This window comes from Pseudophryne corroboree, chromosome 4, assembly GCF_028390025.1.
Source record: "Pseudophryne corroboree isolate aPseCor3 chromosome 4, aPseCor3.hap2, whole genome shotgun sequence".
Taxonomy (NCBI): domain Eukaryota; kingdom Metazoa; phylum Chordata; class Amphibia; order Anura; family Myobatrachidae; genus Pseudophryne; species Pseudophryne corroboree.
In genome coordinates, this window is record NC_086447.1 from 461,265,239 (window position 1) to 461,278,037 (window position 12,799).

At 47.5% G+C, this 12,799-nt stretch overlaps 1 protein-coding gene across 1 annotated transcript in view; it reads left to right on the plus strand.

Annotated features, from left to right (window-relative positions):
* KLHL32 (kelch like family member 32) overlaps positions 1-12,799 on the plus strand; it is a 320,778-nt gene that overhangs the window by 159,496 nt on the left and 148,483 nt on the right. Inside the window, exon 5 of the mRNA XM_063917019.1 lies at positions 1,778-1,876. Within this exon, the coding sequence (XP_063773089.1) occupies positions 1,778-1,876 (99 nt within the window). The remainder of the gene's footprint in view (positions 1-1,777; positions 1,877-12,799) is intronic.

The window sequence follows — 12,799 nt, forward strand, 5'->3', positions numbered from 1 at the left end:
CCGGTACCAAATCCCATCTAGATTCCACTTCACTAGGCAGGCGATACAGAGATTTTGCCATTTAATTCCAGTGATTTGAACGTATAATTATTAATTACAGTGATTTTGCCAATTAATTCCAGTGATTTTGATGTATAATTCCAGTGATTTTGACATTTAATTCCAGTCATTTGGACGTATAATTCCAGTGGGAATTGTTTGTGTCGCTTGGCTTAGTCATACAGCTACCTCATTGCACCTCTTCGACATCTTTGCATGAGGTGCTGTTTGGGGCCTAGTTTTTAAAAAGTGCCATCCTGTCTGACACTGCCGTATGAGTCCAGGGGTGCTGCTGTATTAGTCCTGGGGTACTGCCGTATAAGTCCACCAATTGCAGAATTTTTAAAAAATGACGGGCATGCTGGAGATGCTGTCAGTGAACCAAAAAATTGCTGCCCACTCTCGACATTCAGCCACTGCGTGACACTACTAGATGGGCCAGGTGGTTGTGTCGCTTAGCTTAGTCATACAGCAACCTCGGTGCACCTTTTTTTCTTCTTTGCATCATGTGCTGTTTGGGGCCTTTTTTTGATATCTGCTCTCCTGTCTGCCACTGCAGTGCCACTCCTAGATGGGCCAATTGTTTGTGTCGCTTGGCTTAGTCATACAGCTAGCTCATTGCACCTCTTCTACATCTTTGCATGAGGTGCATTGAAAAGGTTAAAGTAGTAGGAAGTGCAATTGAGCATAAGATTTCCTGACCCTTCTCCCTCCATGTGTGTCTGTGTGGTATTGTCCACTGTGCCTGTTACAATATAAAGCTCCCCAGGGACCAGTACTACTGACGAACTACACTTGTAGTGCTCCTGTAACGTGATCATGCCATCTCCGGAGATCTGCAGATCGGAAGCACTAAGTGGTCACTGCTAATCAGCGGAGGAGGCTGCAGCTGTGTGGTGGATGATCTCTCACAGCCGAAGCTTACCTCCATCACTGCCGCCTGTCAGAAGTGCAGGTTCTCGTTGAAGCACTAATGGGAGTTGTTATGTAGACTCCATGTGCTGTCGGGACACAGGGAGGAGGAGAAAGAGGCGGAACAGGGATGTAGCAGAGGTGGCACATTAAGCCTGAACTTTAAAGCAGGACAGGGAGTAGAAGGAGAAACACAGTAGGGACAATAGTGACGGTGCCGCCCCGCAGGGCTCTGCGCTGTGTGCAATGCACCATTCGCACACATCTAGTTAGGGCCCTGTGTATAGGGATGTTCTTTCTTTGCCATCATGCCATTTCCCTCCTTTTAATAAATAAATTAAGCCAACCCTTTTGCCCATCAATATGCCTTTCTGTTTTTATTGTAGCTCTATGTTTTCCTCTAGTCACCTGGTGTAGCCATGTAGGCTGACATCAGACTTTAGGAAGTTTATTAGTTTTGCTCCTAACTGTAAATCAGCCTGTTTGTGAGAGAGTCCTCTCACTTAAATACCCTAGTTAAGGTGAAATAACTTACTGTATAGGCTGAATTTAATATTTTCTTGGAACCATTAACTTATTTCTCCGTGATTATACCAGTTTATATGGAGTTGATAAGATGTACTGTTATCAATATTGTCTCAGTCCACAAAATGGCTGCTCCCACTGTGATGAGGTAATGTGCAATCAATATTTACTGATCACATGCAACATTGGATTTACTGGATTAGCACTAGTTCAATTTGCAGTTGGCGAAGTGTCATTATTGACCAATAGTGTATTTGATGACACAAATTCTGGTTATTTCTTTTATTCCTTGTTTTAATAGATTCTCTTGGAGCCAGGAGCAATACAAGATGTTTTGGCTGCTGGGAGTCATCTTCAGTTGCTTGAGCTCTTGAACCTTTGTTCTCAATATCTCATCCAGGTAAGATTTGCAGTTAGAAGAAGAAAGAAATTACCTCTGCAGTGGTAGAATTCAATTATTGTAAATATATCAATGTATATGATTCAAATATATATTTAACTAGAGAATCCTGTTGTGCTTTAGTTTTGTGTTACTGTAATGCACCTTTAATGAAGCAGGGAAAAGAGTGGAGAAGTGAGCCAGTGGAGAAGTTGCCCATGGCAACCAATCAGCTGCTACTTATAATTTTGTAGAATGCACTTGAGAAATGTTACCTCAATGGTGATTGGTTGTCATCTGCAACTTTTCCTCTGGCCCTCTTCTCCACTCTTTTCACTGCTTCACAAATTTACCCGTGAGCTTCTGTATAGTGCAAGGGCAACCTGGGTCCTGGCTTGGTGTGAAGGAGACTATTGCAGGGATGGCCAAACCAGTCCTCGAGATCTACCAACAGTTCACATTTTCCAGACCACCTAGATGGTGCACAGGTGTAGTCATTACTAATTAAGATGTGCTGCATTCATTCCTAACTGACAATTCTACAGATCTCCAGGAGGCCTGGAAAACATGAACTGTTGGTAGATCTCGAGGACCGGTTTGGCCAGCCCTGGACTATGGAGTAAATTTACTAAGATGGGAGTTCTATTTAAGATGGGATGTTGCCCATAGCAACCAATCAGATTCCAGGTATTATCTTCTAGAAAGTGCTAGATAAATGAGAAGTAGAATCTGATTGGTTGCTATGGGCAACATCCCATCTTAAATAGAACTCCTATCTTAGTAAATTTACCCCTATAGGTTTATGTGTCCCAGGTCCGCTAGATGATGTTATCTCCATGTGCCAGGTTGGAGGGACAACACGGTTGTTCTTGCAGTGGCGTGCGGTGAGGTCAGTAGCTGGTGAGGCACTGCAGCCATAATGTTTGCCGAGTCCCGCCGATAACCCATACGTCCGCCGTGCTGATGCCCGCTGCCACCCCTGTGCTGATGCCCGCTACCACCCCAATAATATTGTGCCTAGGGGCGGCCTGACCCTTAAATTCGCTCCTGAAGGTCCCCTGTCAGCCGGGCAGACTCAGCATGGCTCACTGTGTATGCAGACATGTCCCGCCACCCCCTCACCTCACAGACAGCGTTTCTCACGCTGCCAGGCACAGGGGCAATATATAAATATCCATCTTCTCTACAGTATATACACATATTATATATCAGATGCAAATGGCAGCACTCAGTGGTCTATGGGGGTAATTCCAAGTTGATCGCAGCAGGATTTTTTTTAGCAGTTGGGCAAAACCATGTGCACTGCAGGGGAGGCAGATATAACATGTGCAGAGAGAGTTAGATTTGGGTGTGGTGTGTTCAATCTGCAATCTAATTTGCAGTGTAAAAATAAAGCAGCCAGTATTTACCCTGCATAGAAATAAAATAACCCACCCAAATCTAACTCTATCTGCACATGTTATACCTGCCTCCCCTGCAGTGCACATGGTTTTGCCCAACTGCTAAAAAAAATCCTGCTGCGATCAGCTTGGAATTACCCCCTATATTAGTAAAGAATCACATGACCCCAAGTCCTTCTTAGCTCAAATTTTCGGTGTTTCCACCTGTATCAAGGATTCTCGTGAGTCGTGTAATTCTTTACTAATATAGACCATTGAGTGCCGACATTTGCACCTGGTATAATATGGGCATCTGTTTCCCGGGAGGGCACCATGGCAAGTTTTGCTATATTATTGGTGTGCTGGCCTTTTTCCTGTACTATATACTGTATATATACACATACAAAAAAAAAATATATATATATATATATATACAGACACAAAATAAATATATATTTATATATATATATATATATATATATTAGTCAGAGAGAGAGTATATGTGTGTGTACACACACACACACACGTTATAAAAACACGCAGGGCATACACACACACAAAGTACACACACACACACACGTTATAAAAACACACAGGGCAGACACACGCATCCCCCTGCCCCCTTCCTTTCCCCCATACTTCACATGCAGTTTGCTGCTGCAGGTCAGGATCTCCTCGGTGACTGGGGGCTTGGCGGCGCAGAACCTCCTCCTCACATTTAGGGCTGTCATAGAATTCTCGCGGTGTGCTGCCGGCCACTGGCGCTTCAGCTGCCTGTGCTCCGCGTTAGGTGGTATGGATATGAAAGCCACCTGTCACGGAAGCGCTAACAGCTGAACCGCCGGGCAGCAGCAATGGGATGTGGGTGCGCAGCTGGTATATAGACGGAGACAAGGGGTCTGTGTGCGCCGTCTGCGGGTACACATGGGGAGGGGGGGAAACACTGGGGACTGTGTACACTGGCTGGCTAGCAGTGGGGACACCAATAGACACTCACCGTGGCAGGGTATGTCGGGCAGCGCTGCGGCACCCTCCTAAATGGGCACACCTTAGCCTCATACCAGGTCCAGGATTAAAGATAGGGCCGGCCCTCCCGCTGCCCAATCCTATCTTCTTCAGTGACAGGGGCGTGCTTTCATATGAGCTGAAAGCACGCCCCTGTCAAAGCGGCACTGCTAATAAGTGCCGCTTATAGGTCTTTTTTCAATGGGCTTTCACTGCCCGATGCTTGGCCCCGCCCCCCGCTTTTGGACCTTTCTCACTGACGGCGGGAGGCACCGAGAACAGTGCCTCCGAAACACATTTAAAAACAGTTTTTTATAGGGTAAAATGATTAACATAATACACAGCCTAAAGCAGATACTTATGACACAGACTATGGGCGGGATGTATTAACATACATCGCCGCCCCTCGCCGGTTACCGCAGCGATGTTGATCGCATATGTACTAACATATGCGATCAACATCGCGATGCGGTGACGGAGGCCCCCCGCGATACCTGTTAGGTGGTCTGCGGGGGGTCTCCGTCACCTCCCCGGGGTCCCCACACTGGCTAGATGCCGGGAAGCAGCAGCAGGCTGCCCCCGGCACCTCCTCCTCCCCCCTGCAGCCGGAAGGACGTCCGGCTGCGTTGCTAGGGGGAGGAGGACACTACCTTCCGGGTCCAGGGCAGCCTGGAGGAAGGTAAGCCAGGGGGAAGGGGGGTCGGCGTCTGCGGCGGGGGTCGACGGTGTCGGCGGGTTGCGGCGGTCGGCGAAAAGAAGCCCATAGGCTTCTATAGGGTTTCGCCATCCAGAGATGGCGAAACCCTGGACGCCGAAAACGCTGTGGTAGGGTCTTAGTAAATATGAAAATGCGGTAAAACCCCCGTTTTCGGGGGTTTTACCGCATTTTTGCTTTAGTACATCCCGCCCTATGTGTCATAAGTATCTTCTTTGTATTTTTTTAATTATTAATGACAGGGAAGGCACTGCCTCCCCTGACTGCACGTCCCTGTGTTCTTGTAACCCAGGTTGGATCCGGATTGTTGGTGTGAAATGGGTATTAGTTAATTTAGGGCCTGATTCATGTTTGGATGCAAATGCAAATACAATTGCAACTCTGAATCAGGCCCAATGTTGGCCGCATTTGTGCATGGCAGACCTAATGTGCATCCTCCCATGCTTGGATTGTGTTTTTGAACTGCAAGGAGGGCTAGTGTCATTATTTTCTATTTGTTTGTAGAGTAGTGTCATGGTTGCATGGAAGTATTTTCTGAAGACTCAGCAGTAGGTGCGCATCATTGTCCTGATTGTGATTTGTCCGGTATTGCACAGGTAAGTGGCTGTGCAATACAATACAAAATGTCTGTAGGAAATAGACTCCATCTGCATGCATCTGCAATCCGTGTGCTGTTTCCAAAGATGCAGCATCGGATCACCATCACACCCATCACGCCCTTGGCCAGTCTGCGTAAGTCGAAGCATACTCAGACTGGTTGTTGGAACCAGACAGCCAGGTCAAGGAAGTCTGCTTCCGACAACACAGACCCAGGGCTTGGCACACCTACAAAACGAGGGCAAATGGTTGCACCCCAAACACCGCAGCATGTCAGTGATACTGTGGCTGAGGGGTGGCTGTGAATGATCTTGCAGGACCTGTTGTGCACATGTGCAGAACAGGTGCTACACATGTGCAAACCCCAAAACATTGGATTTGTATGTAAACCATTGGGTTTGCGTACAAACAAAATTCAGACCTCATGCTCATTAGGTGTGATGTGCGCAATTGCACACCAACATAATTACTTTAATATTTATGAGCAATTCCATTATATAGATTATCCTTATATAGATCCTTACTGTAATAACCTTTTTCTTTTCATCTTTGCTGTTGTACTGACTTTGTTTTCATCAAGAGGTGGCATGTATGAGTAAGTATGGGACATAACAGAACTGTTTACAGACTGTAGATGTGTGTTCAGCCAGAACTCTCTGGAAGTGACATTACTGACACAGGGCTCAGAGATCACGCCATACTGTATGTCATTTCATGCCGATGTTATATAGAATATCTATCACTAGTGTGTGTATGTGTGTATGTATGTATGTATGTATGTATATATATATATATATATATATATTTCTCTAACGTCCTAAGTGGATGCTGGGGACTCCGTAAGGACCATGGGGAATAGCGGCTCCGCAGGAGACTGGGCACAAAAGTAAAGCTTTAGAACTACCTGGTGTGCACTGGCTCCTCCCCCTATGACCCTCCTCCAAGCCTCAGTTAAGTTAAGATTTTGTGCCCGAACGAGAAGGGTGCACACTAGGTGGCTCTCCTGAGCTGCTTAGTGAAAAGTTTAGTTTTAGGTTTTTTATTTTCAGTGAGACCTGCTGGCAACAGGCTCACTGCATCGAGGGACTAAGGGGAGAAGAAGCGAACTCACCTGCGTGCAGAGTGGATTGGGCTTCTTAGGCTACTGGACATTAGCTCCAGAGGGACGATCACAGGCCCAGCCATGGATGGGTCCCAGAGCCGCGCCGCCGGCCCCCTTACAGAGCCAGAAGACAGAAGAGGTCCGGAAAATCGGCGGCAGAAGACGTCCTGTCTTCAACAAGGTAGCGCACAACACTGCAGCTGTGCGCCATTGCTCTCAGCACACTTCACACTCCGGTCACTGAGGGTGCAGGGCGCTGGGGGGGGGCGCCCTGAGACGCAATAAAAACACCTTGGATGGCAAAAAATGCATCACATATAGCTCCTGGGCTATATGGATGCATTTAACCCCTGCCAGAATACATAGAAAAACGGGAGATAAGGCCGCCGATAAGGGGGCGGAGCCTATCTCCTCAGCACACTGGCGCCATTTTCCCTCACAGCTCCGTTGGAGGGAAGCTCCCTGGCTCTCCCCTGCAGTCACTACACTACAGAAAGGGTTAAAAAAGAGAGGGGGGGGCACTAATTACGCGCAGTATTAAAGATACAGCAGCTATAAGGGGGAAAACACTTATATAAGGTTATCCCTGTATATATATAGCGCTCTGGTGTGTGCTGGCAAACTCTCCCTCTGTCTCCCCAAAGGGCTAGTGGGGTCCTGTCCTCTATCAGAGCATTCCCTGTGTGTGTGCTGTATGTCGGTATGTTTGTGTCGACATGTATGAGGAGAAAAATGATGTGGTGACGGAGCAGATTGCCTGTAATAGTGATGTCACCCCCTAGGGGGTCGACACCTGAGTGGATCAACTGTTGGAAGGAATTACGTGACAGTGTCAGCTCTGTATAAAAGACAGTGGTTGACATGAGACAGCCGGCTACTCAGCTTGTGCCTGTCCAGACGTCTCATAGGCCGTCAGGGGCTCTAAAGCGCCCGTTACCTCAGATGGCAGATATAGACGCCGACACGGATACTGACTCCAGTGTCGACGGTGAAGAGACAAATGTGACTTCCAGTAGGGCCACACGTTACATGATGGAGGCAATAAAAAAAAAAAAAAATGTTTTACACATTTCTGATAATACGAGTACCACCAAAAAAGGGGTATTATGTTCGGTGAGGAAAAACTACCTGTAGTTTTCCTGAATCTGAGAAATGAAATGAGGTGTGTGATGATGCGTGGGTTTCCCCCGATAACAACTGATAATTTCTAAAATGTTATTGGCATTATATCCTTTCCCGCCAGAGGTTAGGGTGCGTTGGGAAACACCCCCTAGGGTGGATAAAGCGCTCACACGCTTGTAAGGGCTCTACCCTCTCCTGAGATGGCCGCCCTTAAGGATCCTGCTGATAGAAAGCAGGAGGGTATCCTAAAATGTATTTACACACATACTGGTGTTATACTGCGACCAGCAATCGCCTCAGCCTGGATGTGCAGTGCTGGGTTGGCGTGGTCGGATTCCCTGACTGAAAATATTGATACCCTAGATAGGGACAGTATATTTTTGCCTATAGAGCATTTAAAAGATGCATTTCTATATATGCGTGATGCACAGCGGAATATTTGCCGACTGGCATCAAGTCTAAGTGCGTTGTCCATTTCTACCAGTAGAGGGTTATGGACACGACAGTGGTCAGGTGATGCGGATTTCAAACGGCATTTGGAAGCAACATGAGAAGACGCCGTATTATCAGGCGCAGTCTTTTCGTGGACAAGCGGGCAAAAGGTTCCTCATTTCTGCCCCGTGACAGAGGGAGAGGAAAAAGGCTGCAGAAATCAGCCAGTTCCCAGGAACAGAAACCTTTTCCCGCCTCTGCCAAGCCCTCAGTATGACGCTGGGGCTTTACAAGCAGAATCAGGCACGGTGGGGGGCCCGTCTCAATGAATTTCAGCGCGCAGTGGGCTCACTCGCAAGTAGACCCCTGGATCCTTCAGGTGATATCTCAGGGGTACAAATTGGAATTCGAGACGTCTCCCCCTCGCCGTTTCCTAAAGTCGGCTTTACCGATGTCTCCTTCTGACAGGGAGACAGTTTTGGAAGCCATTCACAAGCTGTATTCCCAGCAGGTGATAATCAAGGTACCCCTCCTGCAACAGGGAACGGGGTATTATTCCACACTGTTGTGGTACCGAAGCCGGATGGCTCGGTGAGACCGATTCTAAATCTAAAATCTTTGAACACTTACATACAGAGGTTCAAATTCAAGATTGAGTCATTCAGAGCAGTGATTGCGAACCTGGAAGAAGGGGACTACATGATGTCTCGGGACATCGAGGATGCTTACCTTCATGTCCAAATTTACCCTTCTCACCAAGGGTACCTCAGGTTTATGGTACAGAACTGTCACTATCAGTTCAGACGCTGCCGTATGGATGGTCCACGGCACCCCGGGTCTTTACCAAGGTAATGGCCGAAATGATGATATTCCTTCGAAGGAAGGGAATTTTAGTTATCCCTTACTTGGACGATTCCCTGATAAGGGTAAGATCCAGGGAACAGTTGGAGGTCGGTGTAGCACTATCTCAGGTAGTGTTGCGGCAGCACGATTGGATTCTCAATATTCCAAAATCGCAGCTGGTTCCGACGACTCGTCTTCTGTTCCTAGGGATGATCCTGGACACAGTCCAGAAAAAGGTGTTTCTCCCGGAGGAGAAAGCCAGGGAGTTATCCGAGTTAGTCAGGAACCTCCTAAAACCGAGCCAAGTCTCAGTGCATCAATGCACAAGAGTTCTGGGTAAAATGGTGGCTTCCTACGAAGCAATCCCATTCGGCAGATTCCACGCAAGAACTTTCCAGTGGGACCTGCTGGACAAATGGTCCGGGTCGCATCTTCAGATGCATCAGCGGATAACCCTGTCACCAAGAACAAGGGTGTCCCTCCTGTGTTGGTTGCAGAGTGCTCATCTTCTAGAGGGCCGCAGATTCGGCATTCAGGACTGGGTCCTGGTGACCACGGATGCCAGCCTGCGAGGCTGGGGAGCAGTCACACAGGGAAGGAATTTCCAGGGCTTATGGTCAAGCCTGGAGACATCACTTCACATAAATATCCTGAAGCTAAGGGCCATTTACAATGCTCTAAGCTTAGCAAGACCTCTGCTTCAAGGTCAGCCGGTGTTGATCCAGTCGGACAACATCACGGCAGTCACCCACGTAAACAGACAGGGTGGCACAAGAAGCAGGAGGGCAATGGCAGAAGCTGCAAGGATTCTTCGCTGGGCGGAAAATCATGTGATAGCACTGTCAGCAATTCCGGGAGTGGACAACTGGGAAGCAGACTTCCTTAGCAGACACGACCTCCACCGGGGAGAGTGGGGACTTCACCCAGAAGTCTTCCACATGATTATAAACCGTTGGGAAATACTCGACAGGTATTGCGCCAGGTCAAGGGACCCTCAGGCAATAGCTGTAGACGCTCTGGTAACACCGTGGGTGTACCAGTCAGTGTATGTGTTCCCTCATCTGCCTCTCATACCCAAGGTACTGAGATTGATAAGATGGAGAGGAGTAAGCACTATATTCGTGGCTCCGGATTGGCCAAGAAGGACTTGGTAACCGGAACTTCAAGAGATGCTCACGGAGGATCCGTGGCCTCTACCTCTAAGAAGGGACCTGCTCCAGCAAGGACCCTGTCTGTTCCAAGACTTACCGCGGCTGCGTTTGACGGCATGGCGGTTGAACGCCGGATCCTGAAGGAAAAAAGGCATTCCGGATGAAGTCATCCCTATCCTGATCAAAGCCAGGAAGGATGTAACCGCAAAACATTATCACCGCATTTGGCGAAAATATGTTGCGTGGTGCGAGGCCAGTAAGGCCCGACGGAGGAAATTCAACTGGGTCAATTCCTACATTTCCTGCAAACAGGAGTGTCTATGGGCCTGAAATTGGGGTCCATTAAGGTTCAAATTTCGGCCCTGTCAATTTTCTTCCAAAAAGAACTAGCTTCAGTCCCTGAAGTTCAGACGTTGTAAAAGGGGTACTGCATATACAGCCTCCTTTTGTGCCTCCAGTGGCACCTTGAGATCTCAATGTAGTTTTTGGGTTCCAAAAGTCACATTGGTTTGAACCACTTAAATCTGTGGAGTTAAAGTATCTCACATGGAAAGTGGTCATGCTGTTGGCCCTGGCCTGGGCCAGGCGCGTGTCAGAATTGGCGGCTTTATCCTGTAAAAGCCCTTATCTGATTTTCCATTCGGACAGGGCGGAATTGAGGACTCGTCCTCAGTTTCTCCCTAAGGTGGTTTTCAGCGTTTCACCTGAACCAACCTATTGTGGTGCCTGCGGCTACTAGGGACTTGGAGGACTCCAAGTTGCTAGACGTTATCAGGGCCCTGAAAATATATGTTTCCAGGACGGCTGGAGTCAGAAAATCTGACTCGCTGTTTATCCTGTATGCACCCAACAAGCTGGGTGCTCCTGCTTCTAAGCAGACTATTGCTCGTTGGATTTGTAGTACAATTCAGCTTGCACATTCTGTGGCAGGCCTGCCACAGCCAAAAATCTGTAAATGCCCACTCCACAAAGAAGATGGGCTCCTCTTGGGCGGCTGCCCGAGGGGTCTCGGTTTTACAACTTTGCCGAGCAGCTACTTGGTCAGGAGCAAATACGTTTGTAAAATTCTACAAAATTGATACCCTGGCTGAGGAGGACCTGGAGTTCTCTCATTTGGTGCTGCAGAGTCATCCGCACTCTCCCGCCCGTTTGGGAGCTTTGGTATAATCCCCATGGTCCTTACGGAGTCCCCAGCATCCACTTAGGACGTTAGAGAAAATAAGAATTTATTTACCGATAATTCTATTTCTCGTAGTCCGTAGTGGATGCTGGGCGCCCATCCCAAGTGCGGATTGTCTGCAATACTGGTACATAGTTATTGTTACCAAAAAATCGGGTTATTGCTGTAGTGAGCCATCTTTTCTAGAGGCTCCTCTGTTATCATGCTGTTAACTGGGTTTAGATCACGAGTTGTACGGTGTGATTGGTGTGGCTGGTATGAGTCTTACCCGGGATTCAAAATCCTTCCTTATTGTGTACGCTCGTCCGGGCACAGTATCCTAAACTGAGGCTTGGAGGAGGGTCATAGGGGGAGGAGCCAGTGCACACCAGGTAGTTCTAAAGCTTTACTTTTGTGCCCAGTCTCCTGCGGAGCCGCTATTCCCCATGGTCCTTACGGAGTCCCCAGCATCCACTACGGACTACGAGAAATAGAATTATCGGTAAGTAAATTCTTATTAAAATTATGGTGCCAATAAATAAACACAATACATGTTCCTAGTTGTAAAGAATATGAAATACATTGCAGACCACACAACAATAAAGTGGGAGAAGTAGTTAAAGCCGAAGGATCATAAAATGGCTAGCAGCCTGCAAACCATTACATTGACCAAGCTTATAGATGAATGAGACCATTTAGGCTTATTATAATTGTTTGCTACAGTATATGCAGTGACGTAATGGCTTTCTGGTGGTCTTGGTAAATGCCATATGGTTGCTGCCCCCAAAGCTCAGTCCATCCTTTAGCAGCCATCGCAGCTTCCAAATGGCTGCAGACGGTCAATCTCCTGACATCTACAGCCGTAGTGTATCTGCAGATGCAGGACCAGTACTTCACATGTGCAGTATGGGTCCTTCTCATGTGCAAAGTACCAGCCAACAGTACTTTGCGTCTCAATCCACAGATCCTTCTGGATCAGTACCTCCTACTATTCTGTAGCTACACACGTGTTTTGGTTTTGGATTCGGTTCCGAGGCCGTGTTTTGGATTCGGACGCGTTTTTGCAAAACCTCCCTGAAAATTTTTTGTCGGATTCGGGTGTGTTTTGGATTCGGGTGTTTTTTTACAAAAAACCCTCAAAAACAGCTTAAATCATAGAATTTGGGGGTCATTTTGATCCCATAGTATTATTAACCTAAATAACCATAATTTCCACTCATTTTCAGTTTATTGTGAACACCTCACACCTCACAATATTATTTTTAGTCCTAAAATTTGCACCGAGGTCGCTGGATGACTAAGCTAAGCGACCCAAGTGGCCGACACAAACACCTGGCCCATCTAGGAGTGGCACTGCAGTGTCAGACAGGATGGCACTTCAAAAAAATAGTCCTCAAACAGCACATGATGCAAAGAAAAAAAGAGGCGCAATGAGGTAG